The sequence below is a fragment of the Polypterus senegalus genome, chromosome 3 (genome assembly GCF_016835505.1).
Source record: "Polypterus senegalus isolate Bchr_013 chromosome 3, ASM1683550v1, whole genome shotgun sequence".
Taxonomy (NCBI): Eukaryota; Metazoa; Chordata; class Cladistia; order Polypteriformes; family Polypteridae; genus Polypterus; species Polypterus senegalus.
This window is the reverse complement of record NC_053156.1, coordinates 212,661,985-212,679,763: the sequence shown is the minus strand read 5'-3', so window position 1 is coordinate 212,679,763 and position 17,779 is coordinate 212,661,985. Positions and strand designations below refer to the sequence as shown.

Below are 17,779 nucleotides of genomic sequence, written 5' to 3'. Positions count from 1 at the left end.
TATATATATATATATATATATATATATATATATATATATATATATATATATATATATACCAGTAATGGTGCAATGCAAAGTAACATGCAGTGAATACACTTGACTTAAACATTCATAGTTTTCATACTCCGTTCTCTGTACGTTTGGCATTCGTTTGCTCAGAGGTTGATGTGCTTGCTGCTTCCTGAGCAGCTCTTCTTTTCTCCACTCTAGCAGCCCGTTTATTCTCTTCTTTCGTCTGCATCTTTTTGCATTAAAACAGGTTAAGTCAGTGTTTGTGTTGCAATTACTTAGTACGTTTTCTTTAATCTTTCACTTTAGCTGGCACTTAAGTCTTCAATCTGCCTCAAGAATTATTTAAAATGTGAAGAGGTAGGAGAAGTGATGGTGAAGGTGGTAGGGATGAGAACGGCGCTGGCCGCTGCCGAGAGTTGATTCTAAATTAATATACAAATAAATAGAGGAATAATCTTGGAGGTCAATTATCACCCCGAAAGAGGATAGTAGATGTCACGTAGTATATGTGTGCCAAATTTCAGGTCAATAGGTCAAATGGTTTGCAAGCTACAGGTGATTTAAAATCCTGGATACACAAACGAACAGCCACAGTAGCGTATTATATACTGTATAAAGATATATACCTTATATCGTCCTCTAAATTATTTTTTTCCTTCAGTATCTCTCTTATATGCTTCGCTTCGGCTTACCCTGCAGGTTACAGATTGGGAATTTTGCAGTTGTAATAATGATGCAGGCAAGCTTTATGCAACATAAGAAATTGAATATTGCTTTATATATTACAAGTGTACAATATTTCTTGAAATATATACTACTTTCATTAGTAAGATGTTCCAAAGCAACGAATTTTTACCATACATTTCCCAAATCCACTTTTACATTTGAAAAAGAAGTTATTAATAACAATCACCCACTGACATTATTTGCAGCATTTATTTAAAAAAAAAACTAAATATTTCTAAATAATTATCACTATCATATAATGACAGATAAAATGTGGTGTTTTCTTTATATCTTAAAAACCATTAAGTTATGTCTCTGCATAATGAAAAGCTCAGTCCGCACACAACACATCTATCTATCTATCTATCTATCTATCTATCTATCTATCTATCTATCTATCTATCTATCTATCTATCTATCTATCTATCTATCTATCTCTTTTAAAAGCCATACACTAATCAATGCTTTTCCATATCATTTCAGTAAAAGGAAGAGCTGTCTGTAATGAATGCAGTTCTCCAAATTCTTTTAAAATAAATATATCAATAAAAACATCCTTAAAACGCATTTTCCATCTTTATAGGTACTTAAATTTAGTATCCTTTATTTAATTGGAAGGAATTCAAAGGTATCTGCCAAAAACAAAATGTCACAAACACTGAGCTGTAATGTTATTTTCATACTGAGGTTTGGCACCAGTCTCATCCTGCAGGCGTCCAGCATACTTTAGAAGCTGTCACTCTCTGAACACCTGTTTAAAAACTTTACAACGGTCCCTTCCGTCACACAGAGATTTATAAATTACATGCAACTGCTGACTAAAGGCACTCTCTGCAAAAGCCATATGCCAGGTTTGATCAATCTAGACAACCAACCAAATTAGAACACATTTTAAAGTGTTACGTGCTACTGTTTGATCTTGTGCTGTGCTTTTATAAAAGCCATGCAAATTAGCTGAAAGCTTCTGATCATGATGCAATTAACAAAAAGGAAAAAAAAAGCAAAGGGAAAGGTCTTTACAAGCTTTTCTTTTGCATGCTAACTATGTTTACATAAGATGCAAGTGTAAAAAGTCTACAGCTACAAAAATGTCTTCTTAAAAGAATCTAAATGTTTCTGCATGTCTTCCATTTAAGACATGCCAATAACAGAGTACAATATAGCCAAACTGTTAATTCAATCTGTTATTCTTAATATTTTTAGTGATTGTTTCACACTATATTTTCTTCCTTATTTCAAACACATGCATATTAAAACTATTATCAACTCTTAACTGTCCTCTAGGAGTGAGTGCTGATGAGCGTGAGTCTAACTTGTGATGTCCTGGGTTGGTTGCCACCTTGCGCTGGAGCAAACCTGGAACAAACCTTCGTGACCCTGACCTAGAATAAGTGGGCTTGTTAGTGGATTTATACATGTTTAGTAATTTCTGTAGATGTTTAGTAATTCCAATCAAAGTTTTTTTTTTATTAAAATAAAAACAGATCAATAACTAATATTGACTTTCATGGAATTTCTTGAGTGGTTCTTTGCTGTGATAATGTGAATTGATCTATAACGTTTTGTCCATCTTCTTTCATTTTTGGAGCCACAGTGCATCATAAGCAAACTCACTTTTTGACTTGTTTGTTGGGTTTTTTTATAATTATATTTGATTATTTAATATTTATAGAGTGCATTTCACAATGTCCTTGAAGGATTTAATACAGGGTGTCCATAAAGTCTGTGTACAATCTAAAATCATTGTAACTTTGTAATTATATGTGATAGAAAGAAAAAGGATTAGAAAGAAGAAACACATTTGTTATTGTTCTTGTTAATTTTCAATATGTCCACCATCATTACTAATACAAAGGGTAATACTGTATGATTCTGTAGTTCTTAGAAAACATTTTCAAGCTGATTTTCAGTAATACCAGCAATTACATCAGTTGTCCTAGCTTGCAAGTCTTCTAAAGTCCGAGGTTTGGTTGAATAAACATTAGTTTTAATATGTCCCCTTAAAAAGAAATCCAATGGAGTCAAATCTGACGAACGTGGAGGCCAAGAAAATGGTTCATCCTTTCAATAAATCTGTTAGGGAATTTCTCCTGTAGAAACTGTCTAACTTGGCAAAGTTACAAGGAGCACCATCTTGTGGAAACATTGTATTCTCTACCAGTCCTAATTGTTCAAGTTGAGGAATAAAGCAATTTTGCAGCATTTCTAAATAGCTATCACCATTAACAACACACCCTTCCAAAAAGAATGGCCCCAAGACTTGATTTTTTCCAAAACACACCACACATTAACTTTGAGAGAATTTCTTTCATGTTCAACAGAATCATGTGGATTTTCAGTTCCCCAAATATGGCAACAATAAAACTTATAAAGATAAAAAAATAGATACATCAAGCTTTCTAATCCTTTTTACGAACTCTTTCTACCACCTATACTTACAAAGTTACATCTATTTTAAATTGTACACAGACTTTATGGACACCCTGTACTTGTTACATACTCTTTCAAAAACAAAGCTAGTCAAATTATGTTGTTGATAATAATAATTTCAAGATTAATATTTAATTATAATGTATTTTACCTTCTAATAAAAACATATGAAATCAATAATTTGTATTCTATATAGTGCCTTTCTAAAGTGATCACCATTCCAAGGCCTCTCACATGTACAAATACCCAGTGTATATTTAAAAGTTGGAGCACAGGAAGGTTAAGGGTTACACATTCGTTCAGAGACAGGAATTGGACTGGCAACCTTGTGGTGTAAATTTACTTAACTACTAGGCCACATGACCTGCAAATGTCCAACCTAACAGCCACCCTTTTAATCCAATTTTTTTGTCATGGAGAATTAAAACCTAACATCATTGCTGATGCCACTGTCAGACCTCACACATACATACTAACAGAACTGATTTAAGCCTGCTGATTAACTTGCCACACGGCTCTTTGGGATGTATGAAGAAAACCAAAAAACCCAGAGAAATCCCCACACAGACATGGTATAAATGAATAAAATCTATGCAGATGGAAAGTGGCCCAGGGTTTGAACTGAAGACATTAGATTGTTCCACCCCCACGCGAGCCATTGCCACTCTATACAATCCATTTTTGAACACTTGAATATCTGTTTGCTCTTCTTCACTTAAAAAGCCACTACAATACAAAAAAAAAAGCAAATCGAATGTCAATTAAATTCCAACCATGCCATTCTAGGAGAGGCAATAAACATTTTTAGAAACGACATCAGACCCAGTGCAATTAAAAAATCAAATAAAGTCATTCAGATTCACAAAACAAACCTCAGCACACATCATCTTGTTGATCCACCTCACTAAGTGCTAATTTCCCTCTCATACATTTTCCTGATTTAAATTAAACTTAAGCATCTACATTGCTGGAGATAAAGCTGTTCTCATAAATCACAATACAATACATTTACAGGGTGCTGCAATTACTCAATCAACCCAAAATATGAAGTGGCAGCTTATAACTCCAGTTTAGAACTTCAGTAATTTTTATTGTATTTAATATATTAATATTATTTTTATTTCATTACCATTAAAATGTAAACACTTTCACAATACCTTCTGTATTTATCTCAGTCATGGTGCTTTTAGGTGTCACTTTCGGATTCAGTTTTCAGTTGTATTAATATATAATTCCAGCTGTCCTTACTGAAAAAGTTACAATGAGGCTTTTCCCTTTCCAACTAGATACTTCTTGTGAGCCCTTGAGTTAGTGCTTCCTTTAGCAAAATATCTTTTGGTGTCAAGAGGCCTTGAAGCAGCATGTAATTTCCAATCCTGACACCCCAGGCAGGAAAGAAAGCAGAAAGAACAGGCAGTGGTAAATGCAAATAAAACCAGCAAACTTCACCCGGTAAAACTGCTGTGTCTTGCAAAGGAGTAGGTCAGAAAACATGAGAATAAGGGCTTTGCTGTAACCTTATCCATTACTGCTGTGGTTTATTCTTAGAGCACTTAATACCAAGGGTATTCTGCCTTGCCTTTTTTGGCTAGGGGTGTGACTTGATAGAGACCCTCTTGTCACAGTCTGCTTATCTGTTTTTATGTTCTGACTGCCTGGATTGTTAACGAGAATTGCATTTGTAAGGGGGAAAGTCCCATTTACATAATCCAAGGAGTAACAGTGAAATATAACCTTGCCATGTCTTTACTCTTCCTTTACACAGTAGAGTACCAGTACTACTACAACTACAAATTTCCCCATTATGTTCTGTATATTAGAGATATCCATTAATTTATGATGCAGTGCATAATCACACACTTAAGTTAATGTCTGTTCAAGTACTCACAATAAAGCCTAGGCTTCATACCTATGCATCAGGTACTTCAGCATATGGAAACATCAGTTATTTCTTTATTGAATGGTAAATGACATTTACTTTATTTCCAGATATACACTAGATGTTACAATGGCAGAGTCATAATATAACAATCAAACACTGCTATAAATAAAATATGAGAAATAAGTCAAATCAAAAATGCAATCAATCCAGTACATTACAGAAATATTTGAGATTTACAATCTTAAACAACACTAAAAGTCCTACCTTATTCAATGTATATAGCTATCTGGTAACAAAAAAAATATATTATATTATATTATATTATATTATATTATATTATATTATATTATATTATATTATATTATACCAGTAACGGCATACTGCACAATAATGTGTAGTGAATACACTTGACTTGAGCATTCCTAGCTTTCATCCTCTTTCTTTCTCTGTATGTTTAACATTCATTTGCTCAGAGCTTGATGCGCTTGCTGCTTCCTGAGCAGCTCTTCTTTTCTCCACCCTAGTGGTCTGCTGCTTCTCTTCTTTCATCAGCATCTTTTCACGTTAAAACTGATTAAGTTAGTTTTTGTGTTGCAATTGCTTAGTACGTTTTCTTTAATTTTTCACTTAAGCTGGCACTTTAATCTGCCTTAAGAATGATTAAAGATATGAAGAGGTAGGGGAAGTGAAGGTGAAGGTGGGAGGTAATGAGAACAGCGCTGATACACATGCGCCGCATGGCCGCCCTGCTGCGTGCTGCAGAGAATTGATTCTAAAATAAAATAAAAAGAGTAATAAAAATCATCACCCGAAAGCAGATAGTAGACGTGACGTAGTATAGATGTACCAAATTTCAAGTCAATAGGTGAAACGGTTTGTGAGCTACAGGTGATTTAAAATCCTGGACAGACAAATGAACAGCCAAAGTAGCGTAATATAGAAGAAGATTATATTATATTACAGTATATCATATTATATTATATTACACTGGTTGAAACAGCAGACAAGCATAAGTGTTAACATTAATGAATTCTTTTGTGATTCTAAAGAAGCTCTGAAAAGCTCTACTCAAAGAAAATTTATTTTCAAATTTTAGGTAATGTAAGACATTGTTTTTTCAATTAGATATGGGGAAAGCAGTAGTTTACACACTAAAAATGTAGTGTTAGAAATCAAAAGTCTATCGCTAGATAGTTTAATACCACCCAATATTACTCCTAAAACTGCCAAAAGCGCACTTAGGATGATTATAAATCCAGTATTATCTGGTAAAATGAGTGAATATTTTTGTTCAAAAAGTTTTTAATTTAGGATGGCCCCGAAACATATGATCTAACAGATTGAACTTACATGGTTCATTCACAATTGGAGTCTAGTTCCTAATATATTTTAGATCTTTTAATCTGTAGAGGTATGTCCAATGTTCAAATGTTATGATATGTCATTTTCTAACCTGCCTAATCCAGACAAGGTTTGCAGAGATGCTTGAGCTTATCCCAACTACCATAGGGCACAAGAAAGGAACAAACCCTGGACAGGTGGCCAGTTCATAGCAGGGAAAACACATCCACACACCAAACACACACGAGGGCCAATTTAGAGCAACCAATTCAAGTAATCTGCATGTATGGACAGTAGGAGGAAACCAGACCACCCAGAGGAAATCCACAGAGACAAGGGCAGAACATACAAACTCCATGCAGGGGGGACCTAGGATGTGAATACTCGTCTACTTAATGCAAGGTGGCAGCACTACCACTTCACCACCTTGACGCCCCAAGTGTGTAAATATGAAATTGAATTACTGTATGGTTTTGCACAGAGTGATGAAGAATGAATCCACTTCATGCCTGAGATATTATTAAGTATTTTTAACAGCACCATGACATTAATTGATACTGTCTTGGAGATACTACCAAAATTCATCTCATTTCCAGCTTTAATATGTTCAAATGTGGACACTGATAAATGATTGGGGAATGTAAGCAGATTCCCTTGAACAAATGTCACAAAAGTGTGTTGAGGAATTTCCTTATTTACAACAGCTGATCAAAAGCTGTAAGCACATTGTCAATATAACGATCTCTTGATGGTTGTGATACCTAAAGGCAAAATATTTTGTAATAGAGTAGATATCTTTTTCTTTTAAATGTTTCCAATATTTGTTCAACATTTTGTGCAAGTGAAGCCCAATATTGACTGCTAGATGGACCTTAATTACTGATTACTGGAGCACAAAGAAAGGCATATAAGTAGGAAATTGTACAAGATTTTCTTTTCATAACCAATCAAGGAGGTGCATTCTTAGTACCTTCCACCTCCTATAATTGTCTCAAATTCCAAATATTCACAATCAAGTAGTAAAGCTGGAAGTCAGGTAGTGCCATGCCACCCCCTGCTTTCAGTCTTTGCAGTGTTGTCCTTTAATATGTGGGTATTTGGACAGACAGACAGACAGACAGACAGACAGACAGACAGACAGACAGATAGATAGATAGATAGATAGATAGATAGATAGATAGATAGATAGATAGATAGATAGATAGATAGATAACATACTTAGCTCATTTTAGGGATACATTAATATATTAATTTTAATCCGTGAAACTACATAGCCAAAAAGTTAAAGACCAGATGACTTGGTAACCAGGTACTCCAAATGCTACTGATAGCTCAGAGAGACATAGGGAGACCAAGCCTGAGATCCTTGTATTGCTCACAAGTGACTATGTGGTAACTATGGATGGATCACAGCTACAGCTATCTGGGTTTGTTTCCATTGTCAGTAAAGAATCTGGATGTCCTTCTTGTGTATGCATTGATTTTCTTTGGGCATCCCAGGTCCTTCCTCACCCTAAGTACATTAATTTAAAATTGATTGGTGCTAAGTGTGCATGAATGTGTACAGGAGTGTACTCTATGATGGACTAGTATATATTTCTTATAATGGAGTGATGTCTTATTTTTCAGAGAATTAACTATTAAATAAAGTTGCTTATTTAAAGATAGAGGTGAATGAAATTTAAACTTGTTTATATAAAGGTGAATTTTTTTTTGTAGTAATTGAACAATTGTTTCAGCTCTGCCATACACTCTTATAAGATGAATTCTAGTGAAATATTTTAGAGGAGAAAAAGCAAGAACTAAAATTATATAAACAAAATAGCAAAAGGCGTATTGCTACCTGACCTGCACATTCAGCATCCTGGGCCTGAACCCCAGATACTCTGGTTTTTCTCACACATCATCCAGAGTCAGACAGGTCAGATTAATATGGCAATTCTAAACTCACCTGTCTGAGTGTATGGGAGTTGTGATGGACAATCATTCTATGCAGGGCTGTTTTCTGCCTTGTGTGGACAGGCGCTCAGTGTAGGTACCCAGTTTACCTTGAATACAGTTAATCAGGTATTTGAGGATGTTATGCTAGAGTTGGATTTGAATAAATAATGTGAGATCTGAAACTTGAAAGAATACTTTATAAGAAGGACCATATTATCATAGTGGACTTATCATTATCAACATCAGACAGTTTACAGAATTGATCAAGAAGGCTAATTTTAGGTTTAATTTTAGGTTATGCATCGCAATGTGTGGAGTACAAGACAAGAGTGGTTATGATTAAGGTTTATAACACACTAGATAGATAGATAGATAATGTAACAAGAAGAGACTCAAGGCAGGGCAAGGTTTGGGGCAGCCACCCATTTAATGCGGTTTCCTGGCTCAAAAGCAAATGATTCATGTAGACAAGTTTACACGACAGAGTCCAAAACAGAAATGCCTCCCAGAGCAAAGGCGCGAGGCTTTATAGGACGTTGGGTGGAAGTGACGTCGTCCTCGGGACCGGGACCGGAAGTGATGTCGTCCTCGGGGCCGGGACCAGAAATGATGTGTCCCGCTTTGAGGTGGTGGCTCCTGGTGGAATTTCTCATGAAAGACCTGTAGGGAACTTAGAAAGAGCGTCAGTGTAGTCCCGGGCAGATGTAAAATCAGTCCTTTCTAAGCCCTTCAGCTGCCTCTTATGCACACGTGTGTGACAATAGATAGATAGATAGATAGATAGATAGATAGATAGATAGATAGATAGATAGATAGATAGATAGATAGATAGATAGATAGATGTGCCTGGTGTGAAAAATGCATCCTATAACTGTAGTTATAATTTATAATTCCATATAAACAAACTTACAATATTGTCAAACTTTTTAAGAAAACGTATTTATTAAAAAGGTACTCTGAAAATGAAATAAGAATTTGGCATTAGTAATATTAATTCTGTCCAGAAGGTGAAGATAAAGAGCTGGCTACCTATTTACATCTTGTTTGCATCAAGCTACAAAAAGTATGTTTAAAAAAATCTTTAAGTTTCTTTCTAACTGTAACTACCAAATGCCTAAACTGTTCTTAGAAAGTCAATTGAAATTTATGTAAAACAGTATGAAATGACAGTGAATCACCTGGAAAAAGCATCTTTAATGCAAATTAATGTTAAAGCCAGAGATCTTGTAAAATCTATCTAGTAAGTTTAAAAAGATCAGCAATGAAAACATCCCTATCATCTGCATAAAAACAGATACCAACTTTAAATACATTAAATAATCAGGCTTTAGAATCACTAAATACTGTTGAAAACCTGGAGACTCTAGGGACAGAGGAATGGAGATGGGGGAAAAATTTCACAAGGTGTTTTATTTTGATTACCCTGAGTCTAAAATGGACTAATCTCTGGAACAACAAAAATTAAAAAAAAAAGTCATCAGCCAGTGAAATGGGATTGTTATCAGACATTATCTGAAACATTTTTGCAGTTATATAAAATTGATTTTGCTCTGAACTTTAGAATACTTTAAGCCCTACATTTTCAAATGTACTGTATTGTACTTGGTAAAATATTACTATATATACTCAAACCAGAATATGGAGAGGCACAATAATAAAACACTTCTGCTTGTTTGCCAAAATACAATTATCTGTCATATGTTTTGTTGCTTTCCAGTATTGTAGACATCTGATCAATCAGACACAAAATGATGAAATGTGGAACTCCTCCCTTTTGTATTTTGAACAATCAGAGCAAAGAACAAGAAGTATCAATTATCTAGAAAGTCCAAAAGCTTCAATATAGGATGACTCTTGGCACACCTGGTACTTACAAACTGTCAAATAAATAAGGGTCTGTTATGCTTCTTGGCCTCCCCATTTTTCATTATTTCTCAAGGACTCACCTATAAAGCAAGGCAAATAGAGACTGGCTAAATGAAAATCCCCTATTGTAACACCAGCTCTACAGCCATTTTGTGACCCTTTTGACACCACACTAGAATACATGAGTTCACACATACTTATTAAAAAGTACCTATAAAAAGTATTCACCCTCTTAGAAGTTTTCACATTTTATTATTATACAACACTGAAACACAAAGGGTTTAATTTGTTTTTTTTGACACTGATCAGCAGAAAAATAACTCTTTAATGTGAAAGTGAAAACAGATCTCCGCAAAGTGGTCTAAAGTAATTACACATATAAAACACAAAATAACTGATTGCGTAAGTACTCTTCCCGAAATATGATGCACCTAAATAATTGCTAGTTTTAGAAGTCATGTATTTATTTAAGTGGAGATTTCCTGTCCGTAGTCAAGGAAATTCAATTGATTGTAGTAGAAATGCACCTTACCTGGAAGGTCCAGCTTTTGGTGAATCGGTATTGTGGTCTAAGCTGTACAATGAAAACAAAAGAACACTCCAAGCAACTCCATAAAAAGGTGATTTAAAAGTACAAGTTAGGGGATGGAGGCAAGAAAATATCCAAGTCATTGCATATTCCTTGGAGTCCAGTTACATGAATCATTAAGAAATACACTCTCCATGTTACAACACAGTTATCACTCAGCTGTAAATCTGCCCAGAACAGGCCAGCCACAAAAATGGAGTGATTATGCAAGAAAATGACTAGTGAGGGAGGCCACTAGGACACCAAATATAACTTGTTATAAGATACAATGGGTGCATACAACTGTTGCCTTTGAGCCCAGTCACAGATGTATGGCAGAATGACAAAGCCACAGTTAAAAAAAATCAGTTGGAAGAAGGTTCTATGTTCTAATGAGAACATGGGCTTTTCAGCCACCAGACTATATGCAACATACACTGCACATTATCGGAACATCCATCCCCTACAAGAAGCATGGCTATGTCAGCATCATACTGTGGTGATGGTTCTCTGCAGCAGGCCCAGGATGGCCCGTGAGGGCAGAGGGTATAAAACAACATTAATACCCTAAAGTGGCCAAGTCAGTGTCCAGATCTCAATCCTCAATTCTCAATTGAGAATTTGTGGCTATGCTTGAAATAGGCAGTTCACTCACGATTGCCATGACACCTAATAGAGCTTAGGCAGTTTCGCAAAGAAGAACTGGGGAAAATTGCAGTGTCCAGATGCATAAAGCATCTAAAAAACTGAGAACACAGACTCAAGGCTGTCATGGCTGCTTCTACTAAATACTGACTAGTGAATACTTCTGTAATCAATTATTTTATGTTTTATATCATTAATTCATTTAGGCAACTTTGCAGAGATTACTTTTCACTTTGCGATTAAAGAGTCTTTTTCTGTTGATGAATGCCAAAAAAGAAAATTAAATTCTCTGAGATTCAATGTTACATAAAGATAAAATGTGAAAATATCCATGAAGACTTTTTGTAGGCATTCTACCTCACCATGTTTCCCACTACATTCATTCACAGGGTTTCAGATTTTATTTTATGCCCACAATAGGCCTTACTGTTTTTCTGGCAGCTGTCATTATTGTTGATATTGTATTTAACAACTGTATTTATTTCTTCACTTGTATTTGTTTACAGTGTTGCATGGTGGCAGAGCGGTTAACTTTTCTATTTCCCCAGTATAGCATCATGGGTTCTTATCGTGTGCTGGTCATTGTCTGCATGGATTGTTCATTTTCTACCCATGTAGGTATGGATTTTCCTATAGGTGGACCTCCTACATACCCAAACACATGTTTACCAGGTTTACTGAAAATTTAAAATTGGCATCAGGACCTATAGCAGACTTGAGCACTGTTCAAAACTGTTTCCTGTCTTGCACTTTGGGGAATTCCATGTTATGTTATATGTTACTAATTTATATAGTACATGTTTGATAACACTGAAGAGGTCTAGTACATCTAGATGAGTTCCACATATAATTGTCATCTGACTGGCATTGCACTACACCCAATCCTATTGACTTCTAGATGATGATCTCATATTCATACATCATGTGGGTTGTATGAGCTTATCATGACTACTTGCCAGCGGCCTTCTGGAAAAGGCCTTGGGGCAAACCTATGACAATTGTATGAAGCTGTATGGACTAAGTGAGGGTAATTCCACGCCAGGCCAGGAGGTGGCTGGGTGTGCTAAACCTTCTTCTTTTATCTCTACAGACCAGACACAAGAAAACCTGTCTGACTCATCCCTGAAGAAATCACTTCTGGTTCTGTTGCCTAGAGGAATGCCACTTTCAGTTCCGGCACCTAGAAGAATGTCACTTCCGGTTCCGGTGCCTAGAAGAATGTCACTTCCGCTTCCGGTGCCTAGAAGAATGTCACTTCCTCTTCCGGTGCCTAGAAGAATGTCACTTCCGGTTCCAGTGCAAAGAAGAATGCCACTTCTGGTTTCAACATCAGAAGGAAGTAACTTCCGGTCCCCATACATCACTTCCGGTCTTGGCATTTAAAGCCAACATCTTAACAACTATTCGACAGTTCTTGTTTGCACTCCATCAAAGACACTGCTGTCTTATTTTCAAAACCCACTGCAGCCTGGGATATTATATGGGTGGGTGCCCCAAACCTCATTAAGTGTGTTGAGTCTGAAAATTTCACCCAATCTATACACTTTATATCTTACAATTAATTCTGGGAGAACCTGAGAAATGTCTTTGCTCAGTAGAAACAGAAAAATATTGATGGGAATTACAAAATCTGGTTTAAGTAACTCTGACTAAGTCTGTTACCGTTGAAACAATCATGAAGAAAAGCACACTGACACTGAGATGAGAGTGAAATCATGTAACATGACAAAAGTAAAACGTATTACACTCTTACAGAGTCTATCTCTGCTTTAATAGATTTCTTCTGGGGACACAAATTTCATTCTTAGATAACACTAAATCAGCCCAATATGTTTGTGTGTGCCATATGACAGACTAATCTCTTACATGAGTTGTGCCCAATGGTAGGGGAGTAAGCTTCAGCTGATTGTTAACCAGGTAAGAAGGAGAAAACTGGGAGTTTTCAATAAATTCCTGAATAAATGGTTTTATATCTGCTAGTGGATTTGCATAGAAAAGGGCTTGAAACATCATCTACAAAATATATTACGTTGCCATAAGGTTAACATTATTAGCTTTATCAGCTCTGGTTATTTTCCTTAATTAATTGATACTCTTTGATGACAAGGGAAATGAATTCCACCTAGAATGGAAATTGGAAGAAAAGGTTTCAGCTTCACCTTTGGATTCTGTTTTGGGAGTTTGTTTGCTGTGGATTGCCTTGTCTTTACAGGGCAAGGCTGTGATGGTGTGGGTCCAGCTTCATGCTTCCTCTTCTCATTTGGGAGCCTCTGGAACCCGACACCATTGATAGTCATGACTGGGATGAGCTGTACAAACGAAGACACTACATGAAGCAAGAGGAATGTGCAAAAGAGTTCAGTGCTTTTATTTAAAAAAAATCAACAAAAAAGGTGTTCAAAAACAAATTGCAGTGTTCAAAATTCACAAATAAATAATCCAAAAAACAAGGTATTAAGCGGAGGTTAATATAATCCCAATAAATAAATCAATCCATTAAAACGAGGTTAAAAAAAAAAACACTGTCAGAAAACAGTCCTTTTTAAAAAGCCTGGTGCATTTTAACTGATTGCTCCTCTACTTATCCCATACGGGCCTTGCAGTAGAGGAGTTGCACTAATAGCAGACCCTCAGGTCCGGTTGCCTGCTGTCCCAAGGCTATGGAAAGGCTCCCTCGCAGGATCAAAACTTGGTTTACTCAACAGCCAGGGTGCTCGCGCTGGGGCTCTCCTCCCAAGCCTTCTTGACCCCCGCTGCCTTCCCGGTCTTATACAGCGAGTCGCTCCTTTAACGTATTTTGCTCTGCTGCCCAGGTTACTCAACCAAAATGATCACTCTTTCACCCCCAAGTGTAGCCTAAAGGGGCTCTCACTTCCCAGCTGTCTGCCTTCTCTCCCTCAAGCCTGCTGTCCTCAACTTGGACGCACCAGCTCCATCCGCCTCCTTCCCTGTCTCTTTCTTTTTCCATTTAACCTCTGTCTTTTATTGATTCTTCCTGATTCCTCTTTCCCTCCTCGCATTCGTGCTTCCTTTTTAAAATGGGGATGTGGCACAGCTGTGTTGATTGGCAGCTCCCAGTGCTGATTAGGGTCACGGATGATCCTACACCTGTGCACTTAGTGTAGGGCCGTCTGCTCCCTCATCACTCCCAGGAACTGCACTTGTCACACTACCACTCCCCCTGCTACCAAGTCGTGCAGCGATTATTTATTTAAAAAGATGCCGATCAGTCTCATTTTACCACAAAGGCCTTTTGTCAAAATAAACTTTTTATTTAGTATTATTTTTCAAGGCACTTTTTTGTATCTAGTCAGGGTTTCACCGTATTTATCCCCCTAGAGGGCAATTTTGCTTTTTGGGACTCCCGAGTCACAACATAAGGGATCAGTATAACCTCTTTAATAGACCAGTGTTTCTGGTATGCAATACTGTGGCACTGGAAATACTCCCGGGTCTGGCATAAAAGAAGCTGTAAGAGTAGTCAGAGTTAGAAGGAGTGTAGATTAGACTTTTAATGGAGGAATGGAAGGAGGTAAAAGTGTTGTTTTTGATAATTGTATTATTAAGTAAGAGAAATGGGAGAATGGTGGAAGTAAAACTAATAAAAAAGATCTTGTATTTGAACCTGTGCTGTGTAGTGTCTGGGGGTTTTGGGGTGCTGCTATGCCCTTTACTGGTCACAGCTGTTAGAAATTATGAGGAAATAAAGTAATTGCATGTACTGTAATCTTTATAATGTTTTTGACTTCATGTCAAATGTTGTTTCTTTCTTGTACAGTATAATGGGAGAAAAAACCTAAGTGCCTCATTACATAAAAGGAACATTCTGCTTCACCGATCAGAGCTGTGTCGCCCACATTCAAGCAGAGGAGTAACTAAAAGACAAAATATACCACGTCAAAGCACTTTGGTTTATATGAAAACACTGCCCTGGATTAATCTTTTTCACCTACATTCTGCTTGTGACTCCACTTCTCACTAATGCAAACAATCATGAAAAATTAAGTACACTCTTTTTTAATTATACAGTTTTACACATCAGAAGATAATTTACAGTTATCTTGTCCTCCATAACTGAAAAAATAGATAGATCTTTCCTCAAGTGGTAAACAACACATCTCTGACTTTACTATGTCATTATTTTAAAAAGCCAGCAAACTAAAGTCTAATGTGAAAAAGTACGCATGCCCCAATATGTTTAAATATTAGTTAGGAAGGTAATCAGAAACATCTACTTAATTTTTAGGAGGTCCTAAAATCTCTACATACAATCAATACCTTTGTATAGTTCTGTTTGGAGAGTTCAGGACTGAGGTAAAGTCATAAGCTTAAGGATATGCAAGTGGATGAAGCTTTGGTGTTCTGGATAATGGCCTATCTGCTCGGCAGACAACACTTTGTGAGCCTCCAGGTCTGTGTCTTGGATGTGGATGTGAGCAACACTTTGTTTAATAATGAACAGCTATTTACAACATGAGTGTTATGTTACAGCATTTTTATTGCTATTGTTGTTGGTTTTGAACTATTATTTTTCTTGTAATTTGATATTATTATGTGTATTTATTGTTTACTATTTATATATTGTGTATTTATGATGTTTTCTTGTGTTTCTTATGTTCGGTGGGTGGAGCCCAAAGAGGCAGGGCCACCATTATGTCACTGCTGAGGAAGCACCCTCAGTTTTTATATTTGAGCTTGTGCTGTAGTTCTCTTAGAAGTTCACTGACTGTTGTAAAGCACATTTCATTTTCTTTTAGGATTGTTCCTGGATTTCACAATTTATTCTTGATTTTTGCCATCTCTTTGGTTTTTGAATACTTGATTATTGATACAACTTGTTAGCTTTGTGTTGTCAACATTTTCCATAATTTTTGCATTTTTACCTTTCCTTTGTTATTTTCCCTCTTTTGTTTGTTATAATACTTTACTTATGTAGCTACTTTGTTTTTTTTTTCTATTTAAGTTTATGGCCATCCTCTCACTTTAAGTATATTTGTATGTATTTTTGAGAATTTAAGGTACTTTTGAACTTTAAAAGCCTCAGCCTCATTTCGTGCCTGTACAGGCCTTCAAGCCTGCCTTTGGAGTAAGGGGTCAGGCTCACTGAAAGTATAGTTCATTCTGTGTGGCTTTTCTGTGTTCACACTGGTACAAAAGAAAAATCACTTACTACCAGTATTGCTCGCTTTTTTTTTGAAGATTTTTTATGTTCTTTCTTTGCCTTATGCCAGCCTGTTGATACCATTGTCTGTGTTAACCTTATGCAAACTGGGAATCATTTCACACACCTCCCTCCCCCTCTTATAAGAAGCAGCTAAGTACTGTAAAAAGGATGAACTTATCAGACTAGACAAATCTATGCTTCTTTTACTACTCAATATTAAATAATTAGAGAAATAATATATGTGATTTCTACACATATATGATCACGTCTACACCATGAACATTCACCGTATCCAGTATCAATATTCATTCAATATTGCAGGGCTAGACGTGATTTAAAAATGAGAATACACGTCTAGGGACAATCTGTTAAAAAGGTTGTAATGAATAGTGATACAATTCTGCGGTGAAAATGCTACACCTACAGGGCTTCTTCCTTAAACACCTGTCCCCAGTTTCTCCAGTCCATGCATTTTAAACCACTGTCAGAGTTTCAAGGAGACAACAAAAGAAACTGAACAAAAAACATGAAGCTGAGAGAAAAACAAAAAGTTTAAGTTACTGTTATCTATTCAGAAGCGCAGTATCACTGAAGCTTAATAATTAATTTGCACGTTGTAATTAGCCCTGTGACAATGGAGACAGAAAGAGATCTGTAGAAACTGGTCTGCACATGTGCCTCTGTCTGCTATGATATCTTTCTGTAATTTCAGGACAGAACAGGAAGGACTTGTCACGGGTGGTGAGAACAGCACAGGGGATCATGGGAAGTCCTCTCCTAAACCTGGACTCTGTATATGCTGGAAGGGTGTAGAAGAGGGCCAAATGTATAGCTGCGGACTTCACCCATTTCGGGAAATGGACTGTTTGTACCACAGCCTTTGGGAAAGCGCTACAGAAACATAAAAACACATACCAGCAGACTGAAAGACAGCTTTTTCCCAAAGCTGTGAAGTCCATCTGCCCCTGCTGATACACACATATACATCTACATTTACCCAAACCTTCCCCCCTGCAGACCCACACACACAGATCACTGGTCTCTGCAGGCGTACTACCTCAGGAAAAGTCTGGACTTGATATTTTATTGCTGCTGTCTTTTATACTTATTAGGTTTATTTTATTATTTATAGTGTATTGTGTATTTTAAGTATTCTGCCTTGAAGCCAAGTCTTACCAAAAAAAATTTTGTTATGTGTATG

The 17,779-nt window shown here is 36.4% G+C and overlaps 1 protein-coding gene across 1 annotated transcript in view; it reads right to left on the bottom strand.

Moving 5' to 3' along the window:
- The window catches only part of trdn (triadin), a 251,814-nt gene extending 247,095 nt beyond the window's left edge, over positions 1-4,719 (bottom strand). The window contains exon 1 of the mRNA XM_039749803.1: positions 4,329-4,719. Coding sequence (XP_039605737.1) covers positions 4,329-4,350 — 22 coding nt within the window. The 5' untranslated portion in view covers positions 4,351-4,719. The remainder of the gene's footprint in view (positions 1-4,328) is intronic.
- Positions 4,720-17,779: the final 13,060 nt, after the last annotated feature.